This window comes from Citrus sinensis, chromosome 3 (assembly GCF_022201045.2).
Source record: "Citrus sinensis cultivar Valencia sweet orange chromosome 3, DVS_A1.0, whole genome shotgun sequence".
Classification (NCBI taxonomy): Eukaryota; Viridiplantae; Streptophyta; class Magnoliopsida; order Sapindales; family Rutaceae; genus Citrus; species Citrus sinensis.
The window spans coordinates 2950853-2969126 of NC_068558.1; the positions used below are offsets into that span (position 1 = coordinate 2950853).

At 33.1% G+C, this 18274-nt stretch overlaps 2 protein-coding genes across 2 annotated transcripts; one reads left to right on the top strand and one right to left on the bottom strand.

Moving 5' to 3' along the window:
- The first annotated feature begins 242 nt into the window (after window positions 1–242).
- Window positions 243–1980, top strand: LOC102629388 (bidirectional sugar transporter SWEET5). The gene is made up of 4 exons (XM_052437779.1): window positions 243–903; window positions 1024–1185; window positions 1291–1410; window positions 1521–1980. The coding sequence occupies exons 1-4, from the start codon at window positions 673–675 to the stop codon at window positions 1707–1709; spliced, it is 702 nt and encodes a 233-aa protein (XP_052293739.1). The 5' UTR covers window positions 243–672; the 3' UTR covers window positions 1710–1980.
- A 229-nt stretch (window positions 1981–2209) lies between these two features.
- On the bottom strand, window positions 2210–6433 carry LOC102614632 (serine/threonine-protein kinase STY13). The gene is made up of 6 exons (XM_052437780.1): window positions 5925–6433; window positions 4929–5050; window positions 3732–3928; window positions 3426–3600; window positions 2893–3027; window positions 2210–2765 (listed from the first exon to the last, which is right to left on the bottom strand). The coding sequence occupies exons 1-6, from the start codon at window positions 6250–6252 to the stop codon at window positions 2559–2561; spliced, it is 1164 nt and encodes a 387-aa protein (XP_052293740.1). The 5' UTR covers window positions 6253–6433; the 3' UTR covers window positions 2210–2558.
- Window positions 6434–18274: the final 11841 nt, after the last annotated feature.

Below are 18274 nucleotides of genomic sequence, written 5' to 3' on the forward strand. Positions count from 1 at the left end.
GATGGTCAAATACTTATAGCCAAGTTTTTACATAATTTCTCGGGTCCCTAAATTCTCCATTCCTCAATAACGTAACACTAAACTTACTTCATTCCCTTTCGAACAACACATCTTTGCTTTTCTTCTCTTTCTTCTTTCCACTTTCTTCATTAATAAGTAATTCAAGATGGTTGAAACCGGCTTGATTAGAACCGTTGTTGGTATTATCGGTTAGTTCTTCAAACCCTAGCTAGGTACTAATACTTAATATGCGTGTGTGCGTATTAATTTACAACACTTTTACAATCTCAATAATCAAGAATTCAAACAACCTACTTATATCTCTCATTTGTGGACACGAAACTTAGATTGGAAGAAAGCATTCTCTTTTTTGCCTGCTACTCTTACTGAAATATTTCAGTTGCGTGTGTGTGTATATGTATGCGAAGCTCAGATCAGAAGAGAAATTTGAGAAGCATACTCTCGCTTATCGTCCTCTGCTCATTTCTAATTTTCCATTTTGTGTTTTGTCGCAGGAAATGTCATTTCTCTTGGCTTGTTTCTCTCCCCTATGTAAAATCTCTTTATCTCTAATAGAATTTCCTTACTTTAAAAAAAAAAAAAAAGGGAAAAGAAAGAAAGAAAGAAAGTAAGTTTGATCTTGTTTTTCTGAACTAATTAATAAGTGCATGCATGCATGCATGCAGCCCAACAATGGCGGCAATAATGAGACAAAAGTCAGTAGAAAATTTCAAGCCAGATCCGTACATAGCGACCGTTCTAAATTGCTTCGTGTGGACGTTTTACGGTCTCCCGTTCGTTCATCCTGATAGCACCTTGGTCGTCACCATCAACGGCGCCGGCGCCGCAATTGAGCTCTTCTACGTTCTCATCTTCGTAATCTTTTCCTCCTGGGGAAAACGCGTACGTGTTCTTAATTTCTTTTTCCTCTTCAAACTAAATTTAAAACCAAACCATCAAAATTTTCCGTTATTTTGGAGCTAGTAAACTGACTCTAATTTCGTCTTAATAATTAATTTTCAGCGAAAGATCTTTGTTGCTCTAGTAGTTGAAGTGGTGTTTATGGCCATCTTGATATTTGTTACCTTATATTTTTTGCATACCACCGATGATAGGACTACGGTTGTTGGGATAATCGCCGTTGTCTTCAACATAGTCATGTATGCTGCACCTTTAACAGTCATGGTACGTACGCCAAGCTCTTTATAATCAAATCAATCCCATAAATTTATTTAATAACATTCGTTCACTCGCCATGTTGCTTAATGAAATCTACTTAATTTGCTTTAGAAAATGGTGATCAGCACAAAGAGCGTCAAGTACATGCCATTGGCTTTAGCAATTGGTAATGCGGCGAATGGTGCCGTTTGGGTCGTTTATGCATGTCTTCGATTTGACCCTTACGTCCTGGTAGGTAACTTTTAATTTGATCAAGATACCAAGGCAAAATAACTTAACTAATTAGTTATGTACATATCAAATATATACACACATTCTTTATGTTGCAATTAATTCTGTAGATTCCGAATGGCCTGGGGACGCTATCGGGTATACTGCAGCTCACACTATATGCAATCTTTTACAAGACTACAAACTGGGACGGCGATGATGATGAGAACCGTAATGATAATAATGGTAATGGCAATGGTAATGGTAGTAACAATAATAGACGAGGAAGAGGAGAGGTTCAACTCGTAGATGTAGCTTGATGATGGAGCAGCTAGCGGAGTTTTTATTTCTCATTGCTCCCTCAAGTTTAATTAGTTTCACAAATTCTTTTTTACATTTGGACTCAGCGCATGTGTGAGTTTTATTAAATAGAGAACCCACAAAAGAGCAGATAGCTAGAGTTGCATGTATAGCTTGAAACTTAAACGAGAAAAGAAAAAGAAAAAGAAAAGAGAGAGGGAGCATATGCTAACTTAGGGTTGTTAAGGAAATTAATGCCCCTCGAAACGAAACAATAATATTCAAATTTAATCTCCAAATGCAATGTTAAATGATCAAGTTTTGGTTGGTCTACTTCCTCAATTTTCACCTCTTTTTTTTTTCTGCTGGTTTTGGATAAATGAACATGCGTATTATTATTTTTTGATTATTTATGAGTCGTAAGGAATGCCAACGTCCACATTAGAAAGTGATAACTGACACTAAAAAATAAAATATATTTGTCAATTGCCACCAAGAGAAAGGCGATAGCAGCACAATATCAGCAAAATCATCAAATTAATTATTAATTGGTATATCATACGAGAGTGATGTTTCATCTTACAGCAGTGAGGGGCAAGGCCAATCCACCACTAGACTGGCAAGTCAAATGAATACACACCCCTGCAACCCCAGAAAAATTTTAAAAATAGTCACATAAGAAAAGCTTTACATTCATTCAACTTTCAACCTAATGATATGTAGTGTAGCACAGCCATGACCTCCAATCTCTTTTTCTTTCGGCTTTGTATCTGTAAATTCTTTTTAGCCAAAAATATACTTGGATCTCTCGGATCTTATAACATGAACACTTTTTAAATGTTCATCTGTCTGCTTAGTGGGATGATGATTCAAGGCCCTCGATGCTTTCGGAAACAAAGACAACCTTGAGGCTGATCACCGGGGATCATACCCCCACCTTTTGATGTGTCAATGGCCTCCAACATAGAAACAACTTCATCCATCTCAGGCCGTTTATCAGGGTTAGCATCCCAGCATCTCTTCATTACGTTTGCTAGAGAACTTGGGCAGCATCTTGGTATTTCCGGTCTCAGATTCTGTTTCAAAATGAATGTAGACACAAATAAGAAATGGATTGCATTTTTTTTCTCACTTTTTTAAGATTCTGTTGAAAATGGTCGATTTAGAGAAAGGTAATACTTGGGGTCAAAGCAGATACTGTACCTGGCGAACCACGGCTGATGTGACTTCTGAGAAACTAAGGTCAGGATATGGCATATCGCAGCAATATATCTCCCATAAGCAGATGCCAAAACTGTACACATCACATTTCCTATTATATGGGTTGCCATTGAGAACCTGAAACCAAGCCACTTGATAAGTACGGATCATTCACTCAACTCAGATTAATATTCTCATTAGCTAAAACATTACAAGTTAACATCTCTATATATATAAAAAAATATTAAAAAATTAAAAAAAAAAAAAACTCATAATAACATGGACATACCAAAGTCAACACTTGCAATCATCACATCAAATAAGACAGAAATTATTGGGAGATGGTGCAAACATGATTTTCTAGGAATTGACCATATTTATATGACTGATCTCCCAGACCTATACCCCACTACGTTTTCCATGAAACATAAAAAGAAAAGCAAACAGCCATAAATGATCTTTTCTAGTCAAAAAACTGACCTCAAAATCACACTACATATATAAAAGTAAAAAAGAAACAAAAATAATGTCAATACCTCAGGAGCCATGTAACCAAGCGTCCCCGTCTCTCCAGTCATGTCATTAGGATTTGAGGCTTCAACACGAGCAACTCCAAAATCAGCAATTTTTACGGTGCGATTCTTGTCCAATAGCATGTTCTCTGTTTTGACATCTCTGTGGACAATCTTCTGTGAATGAAGGTAACTCAACCTACAAAATATAATGGTTTCCCTTCTTAAGTGCTGAGCTGAACAAGATTTCAAGTCACAGGCCATCCTATATAGCCATAGGGTAACATATAGTAGACAAATAACGATTACAAATGGGGTAGATGTAGGTACCCTCTGGCAAGATCAAGTGCTAGCTGGACAACCACTTTGAAAGCTAGTTTCCTTCTCCTGTTCTTTATGAGGTAAGTTTTCAAAGCACCTCCTGGAAGATATTCCACAACAACACAGCAGATATTACTTGGCATGGCAACTTGACCATTTTCAGTTTGTATATGTAGCTCTGACGAACCCATGGTCGCCCCAATGAACTGGAACCATAGAACCAGAATCAGCCACTAGTAAAGTACTGATAAGCTGACTTTTGCATCCAAGATAGCAACACTAGCAGGCATAAAATAATCTCTGGAAAATATGGCACAATAAAAATCACAGAGCCTTATGATACATCCAGAAAGCTTTCTAGATATTTCTAGACCGCCGAATAAGCAGTGTGATGTGAAGCAAAATGAATGTACTACCCATCCAAAAGCAGGGTTGACCCAACCGAAAAAAAAAAGGGAAAAAATTATAATAACACCTTCTTGTTAACAACTTTGCCCTAGTTGATCACCAAAGTCAAGAAACTCGCAGAGAAAAATACTTCTTAAAATGTTAATGTATCAATCCTAGTCCATAGAAGCCAAAATACTTCTTAATTATGAAGAGAAAGTGCAAGTGATCAGAAGAGGAGGAATTTGAGAAATTGAGTTACTAAATGAAGCAAATGAAAAATGAATGGAAGCCTGTAATATAGATTTCAAGCTAAATCATTAAATGCCTAGTCAAAAGCTCCTGCTACTAGTAATCTAAAAATGAAACAACAAGTAATAATAAAACCCTAGAAGATTGCCCAAAAGATCGTCCCAACACTCACAGATTAAAATATTAGTGGCTCCAGGATTATTTACAAACCTACACTGCATCTCTTTTCCCAAACAATGGGCCCAATAAAAGAGAAATGAAAATGAGCAGAAAATGCACGCAATGCCACAACAACCGCCCACTACTTGAGTCAGGTAGAGGACACAACAAACTGCTGAACTGTCTCCAATATTTACAGAGCAGCAGGTAATTAACTAAGTTTAAAGTAGCAAATTCTTAAGGTTGTTTATATACGTATTTATTTCAATTTTAACTTTCTACACCCTCTGCCGAGAGAAAAGCTAGACATGCAAGTCATCCTAGCACTTCTGTAGCTATAAATAACCGTTGTAAATACAAAAACCAAAACAAGAATGAAGCTTGTTAAAAGTAGAAACTGAAACTTACCTTTGTAACATTAGGATGATCAAGTTTATGCCACACAGCAACCTCTTGTGTAAACGCTGACCTTAATGCTGCAATCTCAGCTTCTGTCCTGTGACCTTCTTCTCCCCAGTCTAGCAACTTGACTGAGAATTAAGTGGTCAAGAAAGTAATGTGAGTGAAATTACAATCAGTAATTCAAAAAGTAAATATTAGTTAATTAAAAATTGAGAATATCTAAACCTAGTTGGATTAAGACAATGATCGTCAGAAGAATTGTCATTATTAGATTGACATTTGATAAATTGGGATCTTAATTTCAAGCTACCAGTCCAGCTTGCCTGTATTTTTTCTACTATTTAATTGATATGATATTAAGTAACAGCTGGGGTCACATGAAAGTTGAATAATACAGCAACATCATCCAAATTAAGGCTGTAACCAGCAAAATTCAACCCAATCTCGTGCATGAGTCACGGATTTCTTAAGATTACATTTACCATGGCCAGTCACATAAACTCCATAACTGTAAAACAGTAATAAAATTCCAGAATTTAGCTTGATGAATCACACTGTACATAACAAAACAAACCAAAATGCAGCAAACACGTTGAACAACAAAAGTGCACGAAACCAAATTAATCTAAACCAGTAAATGAAGGGGGGGGGGGTGGATTTTCAACCTTGTTTGCAGTAAAAATGCAATTTTTTTTTTCTAAAGGGAAGATTAATAATTCTGCAAAAATAGCGGCAACCACGTTCACCGGCGCAAACAAGCTGGGTATTGTTTCAAATCGCTCGTCAAATCAGAAATTTAGATGGACAAGGTGGGAAAAAAAAAACTGCAAATGGGTATCCAAATCCAAGGAGAAAAAAATCCAGGAACCATAACTACAACTAATAGTAAGTAATTAAAAAAAAGGGGGGGGGGACTTTGGAGTTCAAATCACAAAACTATTACAATTAAAAGAAAAAAGAAAAAAGAAATTTAAGAAGTGAAACGACAGGCGGATGACTAACCGGCGACATCGTGGCCATCGTAGAGGCCTCGATGGACGGTGCCGAAGGTGCCACGTGCAATGACACTTTTGATGACGAGCTTAGAAGGTTCGATCTCCCAGTCCTGCCTCTGCTTCTTGAGAAAATTAGAAGCTTTGCCGATAGGAGTAGCAGTGGCATTAGCAGAAGCGGCGGCGGCGGTAGTGACCAAAATATTATCATCAGAATTTCTCTGTTTCTTGGATTTTTCCATAGTCAATGCTCTGTTCAGATGCCTCTCCAGTTGCTCGTCTAAGCTTTTCAGATCAATCTGATCTGCTCTCACGAACCCATCACTGCTTTCTTTCATTCTTTCTTTCAAGAGTGCTTCTGTTCAAATCACTCCCTCCTCCTCTTTCTTCTTCTTCTTCTTCTTCTTGTTGATGATGTTCAGTTGTTATAGCTTGTTGCTGTTGGTGGAGTTATATGTTTTAATTTTTATTTTTTTTTTTTTCAACGAGAATTTGCTTTTGTCAATATTTCTCAATAGGAAGGAAGCGAAGAAGAGTATGCAAACATTTTATTATTATTATTATTATTTTTCTTTTCTATTGAAGCATGTGGGCACATGGCATTGCCTGAGCACAGCGTGTGTTTGTGACCCACTTTGCTCTTCATTATTATTATTATTGTTTTGTTATTTCCTTTTTTCTTCGATTTTGATTGGCCATCAATTTTTTTTTTTTTTGTTATTTATCTGCTCCCTTGGAGTTTCTGAAATTTCACCCAACTCCCTTTGGGTTAATTTTTTAATTGTTCCAACATGTTGCAAATGTAAATTTAATGTGATGAAAAGGATAAGATTTTTTAGATAATCTTATACGATAAATAGTTAAAACCTTATAAGATCTATCTTTTATTTATCACATTGATATGTTGTTAAAAAAAAAAAAAAGTGGTGTGATGTTATGTTTTGAGTGAAGAAAAATATTATCTCAGTAATTGATTAATGCTATGTATTAAAAATCAATTGATTCATATCATAAAAGATTTACTACACCGCTTATTAAAGTTAATTAGAGATGATATGTGTGACATAACATAACAAATGTCGCACTTGCATAATCTTTTTACTAGTAGTGACAAGGTATTCCACTTTTAGTCACATCAGATAAATTGGAGATACATACACAAGCCTTTCGTTTTACAAGAAGTAAAAAGGTAAAAGTTTACATATTAATATGCAAACTTGGCCTGTACGCCCATTGACTGACCCTCGCGCAACAGAAGTTAAAACAATTAAAACATGTAGTTAGCTTAATTTCTTCAAATTGCTCCGATTTAAGACCAAATTAGAGTACCCAACAAGGGAATGGGCAACGATACTTGGAAATATGAAGGGACAATTCGGATGTGTTTGCCAAAAATGAAAAGACAGTAACCCCCACCCCCTGTCATATTGGATGCGATTGATGACTTGACGGTCAATCTAACCTTTTTTAAATAACTTTTTTAAAGCCCCGAACTGCCTTTCAGATCTATCTGCCATCTATAATTCTATATAGAGTATATTCTAATTCTATGGTTCTGCATTTGGGAATTGAGCAAGCTGAGTTGTGTGACACGAGCGTATATAATAATATACGATTAAGATTTAATTAATTTTATATTATTATTTAACAATTATTAATCGTATGTTTTAAAAAAATTAAAAAAATTCAGTTAAGCACTAAATCTGAATCTATATTATTATTCTAATTCTAATTCTATATTTACTTGTCTTTAGAAAGCAAAATACATATAAAACTTTATTTTAACACTGTTGGACCAAAATGAAACAAATCAAAAAGGTTGAGGAACGACATGAAGCTTGGTGTTTTGGCTCCGCAAATAACAAAGCAAAACGACACAATAATCTGCGTTTCATGCTACCTTTATGTATCTTCGTAAAACGACCTATAGTTCTATTGTTTTGCTCATAAGAATCACGAGCAACGCATGTGACATTTTAAATGGAGTGTGAAGGCTGTTAAAAGCCGTTAGAGTCATCTGCTGCTCACGTGCTTAGCTGGGAATGCTTCTGGGTTGTTATAAACTCAGCAGCTGGAGCTGATTCTGGTGTAACAAACAGAGGGTTTAGAGGATTATGGAGAGAGAGAGCTTGTGAAAACAAAGGTCTCTTGTTCCTTGATTAGGGCTCTGTAAATCTTATTGTAAATGAGACTTGGTTAAATCAATAAAGCTGGTTAATTTGTTCCTCCGTGGACGTAGGTCGATGTTGAATTGACTGAACCACATTACTTGTTGTGTCTAGGTTCATTCTTGGTTTCTTTTAGTTTTCTTTGATTGTTTACTGTTAATTCGCGGTGCTGTTGAGTTGTTTATGATCATTATAATTTTTGGATCATCTTTAATTCATCTTGTAATTTCGATCTGGTGATCTTAGGAGAGATTGCTCAAGTTGACTGTATAACTTGCCAATCTCTACAAATACCTACTCTAAAGTCTAAACCCACCACCAACAACAGGGAAAAAGATGACGTATCAATATCAAAATTTATCCATTAAAAAATTAAATAATTTGCAAAAATTACAACTCTCAATAGACTTTCTACCTACAGAGTATATAGGCCATAGTTATTTATTAAATCATGGTTAATATGAGATGCGTGTAAGACAAAACAACAAATAGCTGGCTTGCCTTTGGCTCCACAAAAATTGTCGAAATTACAGCAAAACTGGTGCTTCCGATTAAAAATCCAGACAAGGCAAACTAACGTCGCGGGTACGAACGGATTAGAGGACGTTTGAATTGATGAATCAATTCCGTGAGGCAAATTAAATCAAAAGAGAGAATTATTCACCGAAAAAATCAGCAAATCAAAAGATTTTTGTTGTTAGTGGGTTTCTTCACCGACCACGCTTCGGCTCAAACGAATGCCGTATCAGCGCGATCTCTTAAAGTTGGCCCAAAAGAACCGAGCAGTCCAATTTTGTCCGACATTTTTAGCTTTGGCATTAAGCCATAATATCGTTTGCCTTTTTTTTTTTTTTTTCTTTTTTTAATAACCATCAATCTAATTTCATTTTAACTAATGATTATCTTATACGTATGGTGTTAGTGTCATCATCGTTCGGCTTTTTAATCAAGTAGTTTTGTGGTTGTAGATGAATTAATGCTTCAACATATTAGAATTCAGAGAGAATGACGATTTCATCCCTCGCTATTGCTATTATTATTATTATTATTATTCATTTATTTATTTTTTTAGGTATCACTTAGGTTTCCTGTAAATTTTTAATATCTCATTTTATCATTGATTAAAAATGTTTAGTAAAAAAAAAAAAATTAGACTGATGAAGGTAAATTATAGTTGGTTTATTGATATACAAATTAATACATTTTAGATAAAATCTTATATATTATATTTACCTTCTAATAGGATTTTTTTTTTCATCAATATTTTAAATGCCAATAATAAAATCGAGCATTAAAAAGCTTATGGGAAGAAGGAAATTGTCAATTCTCTCTAAAACTAGAAGCCATCATTGACCAATACACAATCGGGCATCAGCTATCTAAATTATGATTAAGTTTGACTAAGCAAAGTAGAGCTGGCAAAATGGGTCATCGGGTCGTGTTCGTGTCGTGTCAGCTTCGTGTCGTGTCAAATTTAGGTCGACCCAAACCCGACCCATTTAATAATCGTGTCAAAATATTGAGACCCAAACCCGACACGGAAAAATAATCGGGTTACCCAATAACCCGTTTAATATCTATATATTGAACAAAAGTTATATCAAATATTTACACACTATCATACATACGTGTGTGCATAAATACATAAATACATACATACATACATAATTTATCGATATTATAAAATATACATATCTACCAATATATTACACATGTACACTATTGAGGTTTTAATTTTATATATATATATATATATATAATATTATATATCAATATTATAAAATATACATGTCTATCAATTTTTACACATTTACACTATTGAAACTCTAAATGTATGTAAAATTTTATAAATAAAACATTGTGTTTATATTCACCCTTTTAAAGAATAAAAAAAAGAAAATCATCTCTAATATTTGAGTTTTAATTATAAGAATATGTAAATTATTTTAAAATAGAAAATATAATCGGGTCATTGATCGGGTAAATGGGTCAAGAATTTTAACCCAAACCCGACACGGAAAAAAATCGTGTTGACCCGGACCCGACCCATTTAATAATCGTGTTAAATTTGACGACCCATACCCATTTATTTATGTCGTGTTCGTGTCGGGTAATCGGATCGTGTCAAATTTTGCCAGCTCTAAAGCAAAGGCACAGATGTTTTTTGGTCATTGGATAAACAACAAAGACTTTGTGAACGGTCGTTTTCATAGGTTTTCAATTGAAAATAGGACTCTTAAAAAAGTGCATATTCGGTCCGGGGATCAACCAAGATTGCCGTGCCCTATTATCTCCGATTAAAGCACGGAAGTCATTGTTGGTGCAAGAAATTACATTACCCCACGTCTCGTCTCTAATTTATGTTTTTTTAAGTGCTGGTCAACTTTTGTTTCATAAGCTTTTAAATGAATGTTCGTTTATTATTTTGTTTCTCGTCAAAATTGATACTTATTGTTCGTTGTGTTGTTGAAATAATCAATTGTAAAGATAATTGATTAAATATTTAGTAAAATTTATTTTTAGAAGTATTATAAGTTTTAAAAATAGTCATATTTGTATAGTAAATGTTATTAGAAAACCACCGTAACATAATGTTCAATAGAATTTATTTAAATGTTTATAAATATGTATGTAAAATATTTTTTTACTGTATACATATAATAATTGATAAGTAAAATAAATATTTTATGATATTAATTTTATTTTTTTATTTATTATCTTAATATAATTGGCAATAATAATAATAGTCTCTTAAAGGTTAATGATTTTATTTTCTAATTAATTAGGATAATTTTGAATCTTTATAATATATATATATATATATATATATATATATATATATATATATATATATGAGGATATGTACAAAATTCTATTAATTATAAAAGTGATTTTCAAATCAGATTTTGAGAAGTTAGTCTTTTTTTTTTCTTTTTTTTTTAAATATACTGTAGGATTGGGTGATTTTGTTAAAAGTGAATTTTAAAAAAATTCACCAAACACTAAAAATTAGATTTTAACGCTTAATCATCTGAATTAATGGGTATCAATGAATAAAGTCAAATTAAGTGTTAGGATATTTGCCTAAGATAGATTTTAGGGGGGAAAAAAATAAAGAGAGAGTCAATATTTTTATTTACTTATGATTATATCAGTTGATCTTGTATGAGAATGATGCCACCAACCAATGGCTCTGATTACGCTCGGAAGGCTCCATCCTACGTAGAGCTGGCAAAATGGGTCATCGGGTCGTGTTCGTGTCGTGTCAGCTTCGTGTCGTGTCAAATTTAGGTCGACCCAAACCCGACCCATTTAATAATCGTGTCAAAATATTGAGACCCAAACCCGACACGGAAAAATAATCGGGTTACCCAATAACCCGTTTAATATCTATATATTGAACAAAAGTTATATCAAATATTTACACACTATCATACATACGTGTGTGCATAAATACATAAATACATACATACATACATAATTTATCGATATTATAAAATATACATATCTACCAATATATTACACATGTACACTATTGAGGTTTTAATTTTATATATATATATATATATATAATATTATATATCAATATTATAAAATATACATGTCTATCAATTTTTACACATTTACACTATTGAAACTCTAAATGTATGTAAAATTTTATAAATAAAACATTGTGTTTATATTCACCCTTTTAAAGAATAAAAAAAAGAAAATCATCTCTAATATTTGAGTTTTAATTATAAGAATATGTAAATTATTTTAAAATAGAAAATATAATCGGGTCATTGATCGGGTAAATGGGTCAAGAATTTTAACCCAAACCCGACACGGAAAAAAATCGTGTTGACCCGGACCCGACCCATTTAATAATCGTGTTAAATTTGACGACCCATACCCATTTATTTATGTCGTGTTCGTGTCGGGTAATCGGATCGTGTCAAATTTTGCCAGCTCTAATCCTACGTCCTCAAAATGATCAACATTGAATTTTAATTATCTGACAATATAAGACCCTACTCTAAAAATATCGTAGTTGGACGGGCCAGTTGATTAGCAAAAGAGCATGTGATAGTGAATTGAAGCCTACGTTTTTGTCTTCATTTGCGGCCCTTTAAAGGCGCAACTGGAAGAGCATGAATCTTAACATTTTATTTTTTTTATTTGATTTAAGTTTTTGACGGCCCTTCCATTCTACATCGACCAGACAGAATTGTGCAGAACATTAATGAGCCACGGTCCAAAACAATAACTGGACCAGTTAATGAGGCTGGCTTAGTATCTTTAAACAAGTGCTAGCCCAAGTATTAGTCAAGCTAGGCCTAGGCTTCAGCACTTAGCACTCCGAACTCAATCAAGTGCACAACCCTAAAACAAAGGGTGGAGCTTCTAACACCAACATCCCTTCAAATCCTTTTGAACCCCCCCCCCCCCCCCCCCCCCTTTTTTTTTTTTAATTAATTATCCTTATTTTAATGCCAAAAATACCCTTTTCCTATTTAAATCCCATTTACTCATTTTTCTTTTTTCGGTTTAATTCCAATTTCACGATCATGATGGAAAATGTTGAACTTAGGAAAATATAAGGTGTTAAAACTCAATAAACATATGCAAAATATAATAAATCGAGCAATTTTTAGAATACTTTTTTTTTTTTTTTACTTTTCTCACCCATAAACAAATTGAAGTCATACTTTTGGATAGATGAGACTTGAGAGTCAAAGGGGGGGGGGGGGGGGGGAAGGACTTGTTGATTTTTAGATTTTGTAGAGAGAGAAGCATTCGAAGAGTTTGTGGGGAAAATAAAAAGTGTTTTGAGAGCGAGAGAAACTCTGTAGATGAGTTTAATGTAATTACAGCACAAAAGGGGTGTTATAACGAAAACAATGGGGTGTTTATAAGGCCTACGAGACAGTTAGATGGGACTTTGTAGGCGTAGTCCTGAAGTTAGTTAGTTATCGATCAAAATCATTAGTATAATAAAACAAATAGATTGCCCCTCAAGCCCATTCAAACTCGGCCTATATCTGAGGAGGAATAGAAGGACTTTAATTCTCAAGTTGATTTGGCGGCACTGGGCCAGGCTGGTTTCGTTTGTATTTTTTTTTTTGTCCTTTCACTAATATAAATTACCAATTTAAAAATATATGCGTAAAATTTCACTAAAGTGGGTTGGTGGTGTTAGTTTCGTGCGTCCAAATTATGATGGTTGATTTTATTCTAAATATGTATTTAGAAGTAAAACTAACACATTATGAGTTCAAAATATTTAAATCGTGTCATTATCAGAAATCTAATCTATGAGGTTTTAACAAACTTTTAATTGAAAATACAATGGATTATATTGTAATTCGAAATAAAAATATGTATAATAATGACGCAATTATACATCAGTTGCGCCGTGCAGTTTTAACAAATGCAGATTCATGGTGCAGTCACGTCATAAGTTTAGATGTTTGGATCAGTTGTCAGTAGTTGAGATAACCCGTTATGGATGTAATCGTGCTTCATAATTCAATCTCCCACACATAAGTTAATCACCCAACTAAGGGTGAGGGTATGTTTGGGAATGCATTTGCTTCTTAAGGAATCAACTTTTACCTTGATTTTTTTTTAAAAAAAATTAGCTTTATAAATAATTTAGGAGGGTGTAATGTAAATGAAGATTATTTGACAATCACTTTTCAAATGATCTACTATGGATGTTTGGCAAGTAAAAGTCAAAATGACAAAATGATAGCCATGCAAAGCAAACTTCCTAATGTAATTATGCAATGCCATAATTGCAATGACTATGTTCTCTTGACTTTTGAATGGATATCTTGGCATAGTTTTTAGAATTCTCCTTCTTTATTTCTCCAATTTGATGAAAGTTTTGAGTGAAAAATGTGCATAGTTTTAAACACTTCTCATTAATTAATTGGTTGCCTATCTCATTGAAAATTTATAAGATGATATCTTCCGCTCTTTCATGCTTTCAGGTACCTTTTAACTTGAGAATATCCTGCATATACTAAATAGTATTTTCCTATTACATTAAAGAATAACAATTGCAAAATATTACTTTATAGAATAAAATTTTACTGAAAAATATTACTTTCGGGAGGTTGTGAAAAATTCAACCTAGAGTTGAAAATGGTTGTCATGAATATTCTCGAATCATGAGAAGAACCTTCCCATCCAGCAATTGCAAATATAAATTGCGTGTCGAATTCGCATGCAGACCTACAGAAATAGTAATAAGTGTAGAAATAATTACCTTAAACCAGCCAACCACGGGTTCCACTATTTTGCTGGCAGCTGTGCGAGCATCCGATTTGAAATGTAGCCTCGCGTTTTAATTAAGGAAGAAAATTAAAAAAAAAAAAGGCCCTCGCAAAGTCACAAGTCGTCGCTGCAAATTTTAAAAGCGAAAGAGGCGACTCTCGTGGCATCTGCCTTCGGGACTTCAGTGAAGTATTGGGACACTATTTCTTTTAAAAAGGCAATATAATTAAAATTAAAGTTATGTTGAACGTGTGCAAGTGTGACTGCTGCCGGCCACAAATCTGACATCGATTCGGCGGTCAAGACTCAAGATTGTTTTTTGACGTACATGCGGTAGCGATGCGCATGCTGTTCAATTCCCGCTTTCCCAATTCCCATGCACAATGACAGTGTTCCATTACCTGGAAATAGACAAATTTAAGGACAGCCGATGACTTCAGGCAGCTCAAAGATTTTATCCAGCTTTCAAAATAAAATTGGAGGGACTTACGGAAAATGTACTCAGGCAAGTAGTTGCAAATTAAGTGGAAGTAATTTCTTTTTTATATAATTAAAATATGATGTGTATCATAAATAAATAAGTAGAAAAATAAACCAATACAATAAATCAATCACATAGATTTTTACGTAAAAATAAAAAATAAAAAAACCACATAACAATAATTCGATATAATCTTAAACTATATAATAATGAGATTACAACACAAATTCTTCTCTAAATAATAATATATGCTAATAACATTAAGAATTTTAATATTTTTAGTTTACAATAACAGACTAACATTTATCTCCTAATAAATATGTATCTCAAATAATAGCTAACGAGATCATAAAATAAAAATTAAGACTAGTAAAATTGTAGAGGACAATGATAAAAACTTACCGTTCAAATTTAAGAAAAAATAAAATTAAAATCATCTTCCAGTCGTCTAAACAAATAATGAAATCCTAACCACCAAATTTAATACCACGCCATTGTTCTCTCTCGTCTTTTCTTCACTCGTCTTCTGCTATTTCATCCTTAGGTCAGCAGCTTGCTTTCTATTCTTTATACAGCCACGTGATTTTCAAAGCAAAAGTTTGTGAAAAATTTCATCCAAGTGCAAAACTTAATATTAATTACATATTAAGTAAGTTTTTTTTTTACCTTAAACTTTTAGGCCCCCAAATGAGATGGACCTAACACATACATAAAGAGAATCACAAAACAGTATTTTATAAATGATAGACGTGAAATCCTTCTTCAAATTTGTTTTTCATGACATGACTTCAAATTTAATCAAGTTGAAGAATAGTTAGCTAGTCAAACATGATAAAAATAACCATTCATAAAACACGTAATAAACCAAAAAAAAAAAAAAAAAGAATCTTGAATCCATCAAAGCAATTCAGACATTGAAAAAAACAAGGCAAGTAACTTGGCAAAGAAAAGAAAACCAACTTGAATTAATTACCTTGAAGGTTTTTGTTAAAGAAAGGTATATCTTGAAGCAAAAACCAAAACGAAAATCTAAGGTCCACAATAAAAAAAAAAATTAAAGATCCATAAGAATGAAAATTAAAGGTCCTCATGAACAAAAATCATCTACTAAAATGACAATCAAAGGTCTACAAAAACAAAAATGAAAGCTAACGAAATCTTAGGGTACAATTACCTTTATGTTCATCTAATCGACATTGGAACAATGTCATTGGAGGCATAACGGTCATCGCTTTTGGTTCGTTGGCATCGATCTTGATGAGAGAAATTTTAGGGTTTTATCGCGGGAAAGATGCAGAATTCCATTGATGCAAATTTTGATTTTGGCTAAAAAAATATGAGTGGTGATTTTGGAATTAAAATAATTTAAAGATAACATTTTAGATATTAATTACATCCTATATAGATTTTGAGATAATCAGATTTTTCAAAGCAAGTTCTTGCTACTTTTTAATTGATAATTATTTACGGTCAATTTGACAAATATAAAGCAATTCCAAAATATCTCTAAGACTGTATGTAGAAGATTATCTTATCCCTCTCTTTACTAGGAGTAACTTGCCTCGCGGTTCAAAGAGGAGATTAATGTCGCCGAAATACTTGTAATAAAATCTCAAAATGTGAAAAGTGGTTGGTAAGATAAGATTTCATTAATATTCAGCAACGAGTCCAACGCAAATTAAATTGTTGCCCAGATTGCATCTTCTTGGAAAATTCCGGATACCCCACGTGCGAGCGAGTATTCTTGCAATAATTAATGGTAGCATACCAGCCCATGCACGGAGTTCAGTTTGACTTGTTTCCCGTTGACAGAAACTGGTCGTCACGCGCTTTGTCTTGCTTGTCCAAGATGACTGAGGAATAAGAACTATATTTGATTTTATTTGACTTGATTTTTGGGTTGAGACGTTGACTTGGAACCGTCAGTGCTACAGGTATTTGAGTTTGACCTCCCCTCGCCTTTTATTTTATCAGCGTGAACGAGCTGCTTTTCTTTGATAAATTGATAATTACAAGTCTTACCCTTTATCCCAAAAAAAAAAAAAAAAGTACAAAAATTACAAGTCAGACCTACTCCCAATCCCTTACAAACAAACTGGCCTATCTTTTGGAAAATATGTAGAGTGTTCTTTGTAATCATTACATCGTTATTTTGTTAAAATTAAGGATATTAATAAAATTATATATATATATTGGAGAATATTTTTTTCTTTTCTATATGTCAATGTATTAAGATATGTATCTTTTGTTTATTAGTGGCATTCTCGTCACTTTGTGAAAATGATGATGTTTTATATATATAAATTTTCTAATTCAGAATTTTAAAGTGCGGAAAAATTTAGAAAAACTTAAAAATTGTGCGGTTTTAAATCTTTATTTTATAATGTTATTAAATCCCACGGTTTTAAAGTTTTCTCGAATGTTTCTCACACTTTAAGATTTTGGACCAAAAAACAGATAATGAAGATATTTTCATTTTAATAGAGTGAGGATGACACTAAAATTAAAAAAGTATAAATTTCAAGATATTGTAGACTGTGTTTTTTTTTTTTATTACTTAATTTTTCTTTGACGAGAATATTTCCATTTTAATAAAATAAGAATGTGGCTAACAGATAAATTGAAAGACAAATAAAATATAAAATCTATTACAATATATTTTATCTTGTAGTGTATTAAAATATATATTTTCTTTGTCTTTCAAAACTTATTTTTCTTATTTTAATAGTTTAAAAGATCCCTCATTAAAAAGTTTATTCTATACATATATTAAATTGGCCCATTTTGATAACATAATATTTAGTGTATGAGCTTGATCAGTGGCATTTTATATTAGATGAGTCGCACCTGTTCACAATTCCATATAACACATGTTCAAAGTGATCCAAATCGATGAACAAATTATTGTAATTGACAAGCGCATGCCGTGCTACAGTTAAATTGCCAAAACAATGTACGTAGCACATTTTTCCTTTCATGGTGGCCCTCATAACGTCGAGTTACAATAAATCATAACGCGATAATGATTTAGCGTGCAAGTCCAATGGGCCAGCAGCAATATTCAACACTGAAAGTTAAATTAAAATTTTGTCTTTTAATAATTGTCTATCAACAATTTGCGGTCCAATTTTTATTGAGCCGATTTGCCTTCCTTGCTCCAGCAGCCGTTGCTTCTGCTGCCGCCCATTATTGCCGGCTCTCCCGCCATCGGCTGCACAAGGTAAGGTCAACTTGAGGCTTCAATGATTTCTTTTAGTTATTTCGTACATCATAATGATTATTAATACATGAACAAATGATTTTACGTAATTTGGGACTTTAGATGCTATTATATATTAATAGTTGTTTGCTGTAATTTGGGTGTTTATTGATTTTCATTTGCATTAAATTTTTTTTTTGGGAATCTAGACTAGAATTTGATACATTTGAAATTGAAAATCCAAATAA

Bases quoted from the DNA above. Each gene is read 5' to 3' on its own strand.
- LOC102629388 (XM_052437779.1), top strand. From the start codon at position 673: ATGCATGCATGCAGCCCAACAATGGCGGCAATAATGAGACAAAAGTCA. The intron at 1,186-1,290 runs GTACGTACGCCA...AATTTGCTTTAG, and splicing joins CTGCACCTTTAACAGTCATG to AAAATGGTGATCAGCACAAA. The intron at 1,411-1,520 runs GTAGGTAACTTT...TTAATTCTGTAG, and splicing joins GATTTGACCCTTACGTCCTG to ATTCCGAATGGCCTGGGGAC.
- LOC102614632 (XM_052437780.1), bottom strand. From the start codon at position 6,252: ATGAAAGAAAGCAGTGATGGGTTCGTGAGAGCAGATCAGATTGATCTG. The intron at 5,051-5,924 runs GTTAGTCATCCG...CTTAATTCTCAG, and splicing joins CGATGGCCACGATGTCGCCG to TCAAGTTGCTAGACTGGGGA. The intron at 2,766-2,892 runs GTACAGTATCTG...ATTTTGAAACAG, and splicing joins CATCAGCCGTGGTTCGCCAG to AATCTGAGACCGGAAATACC.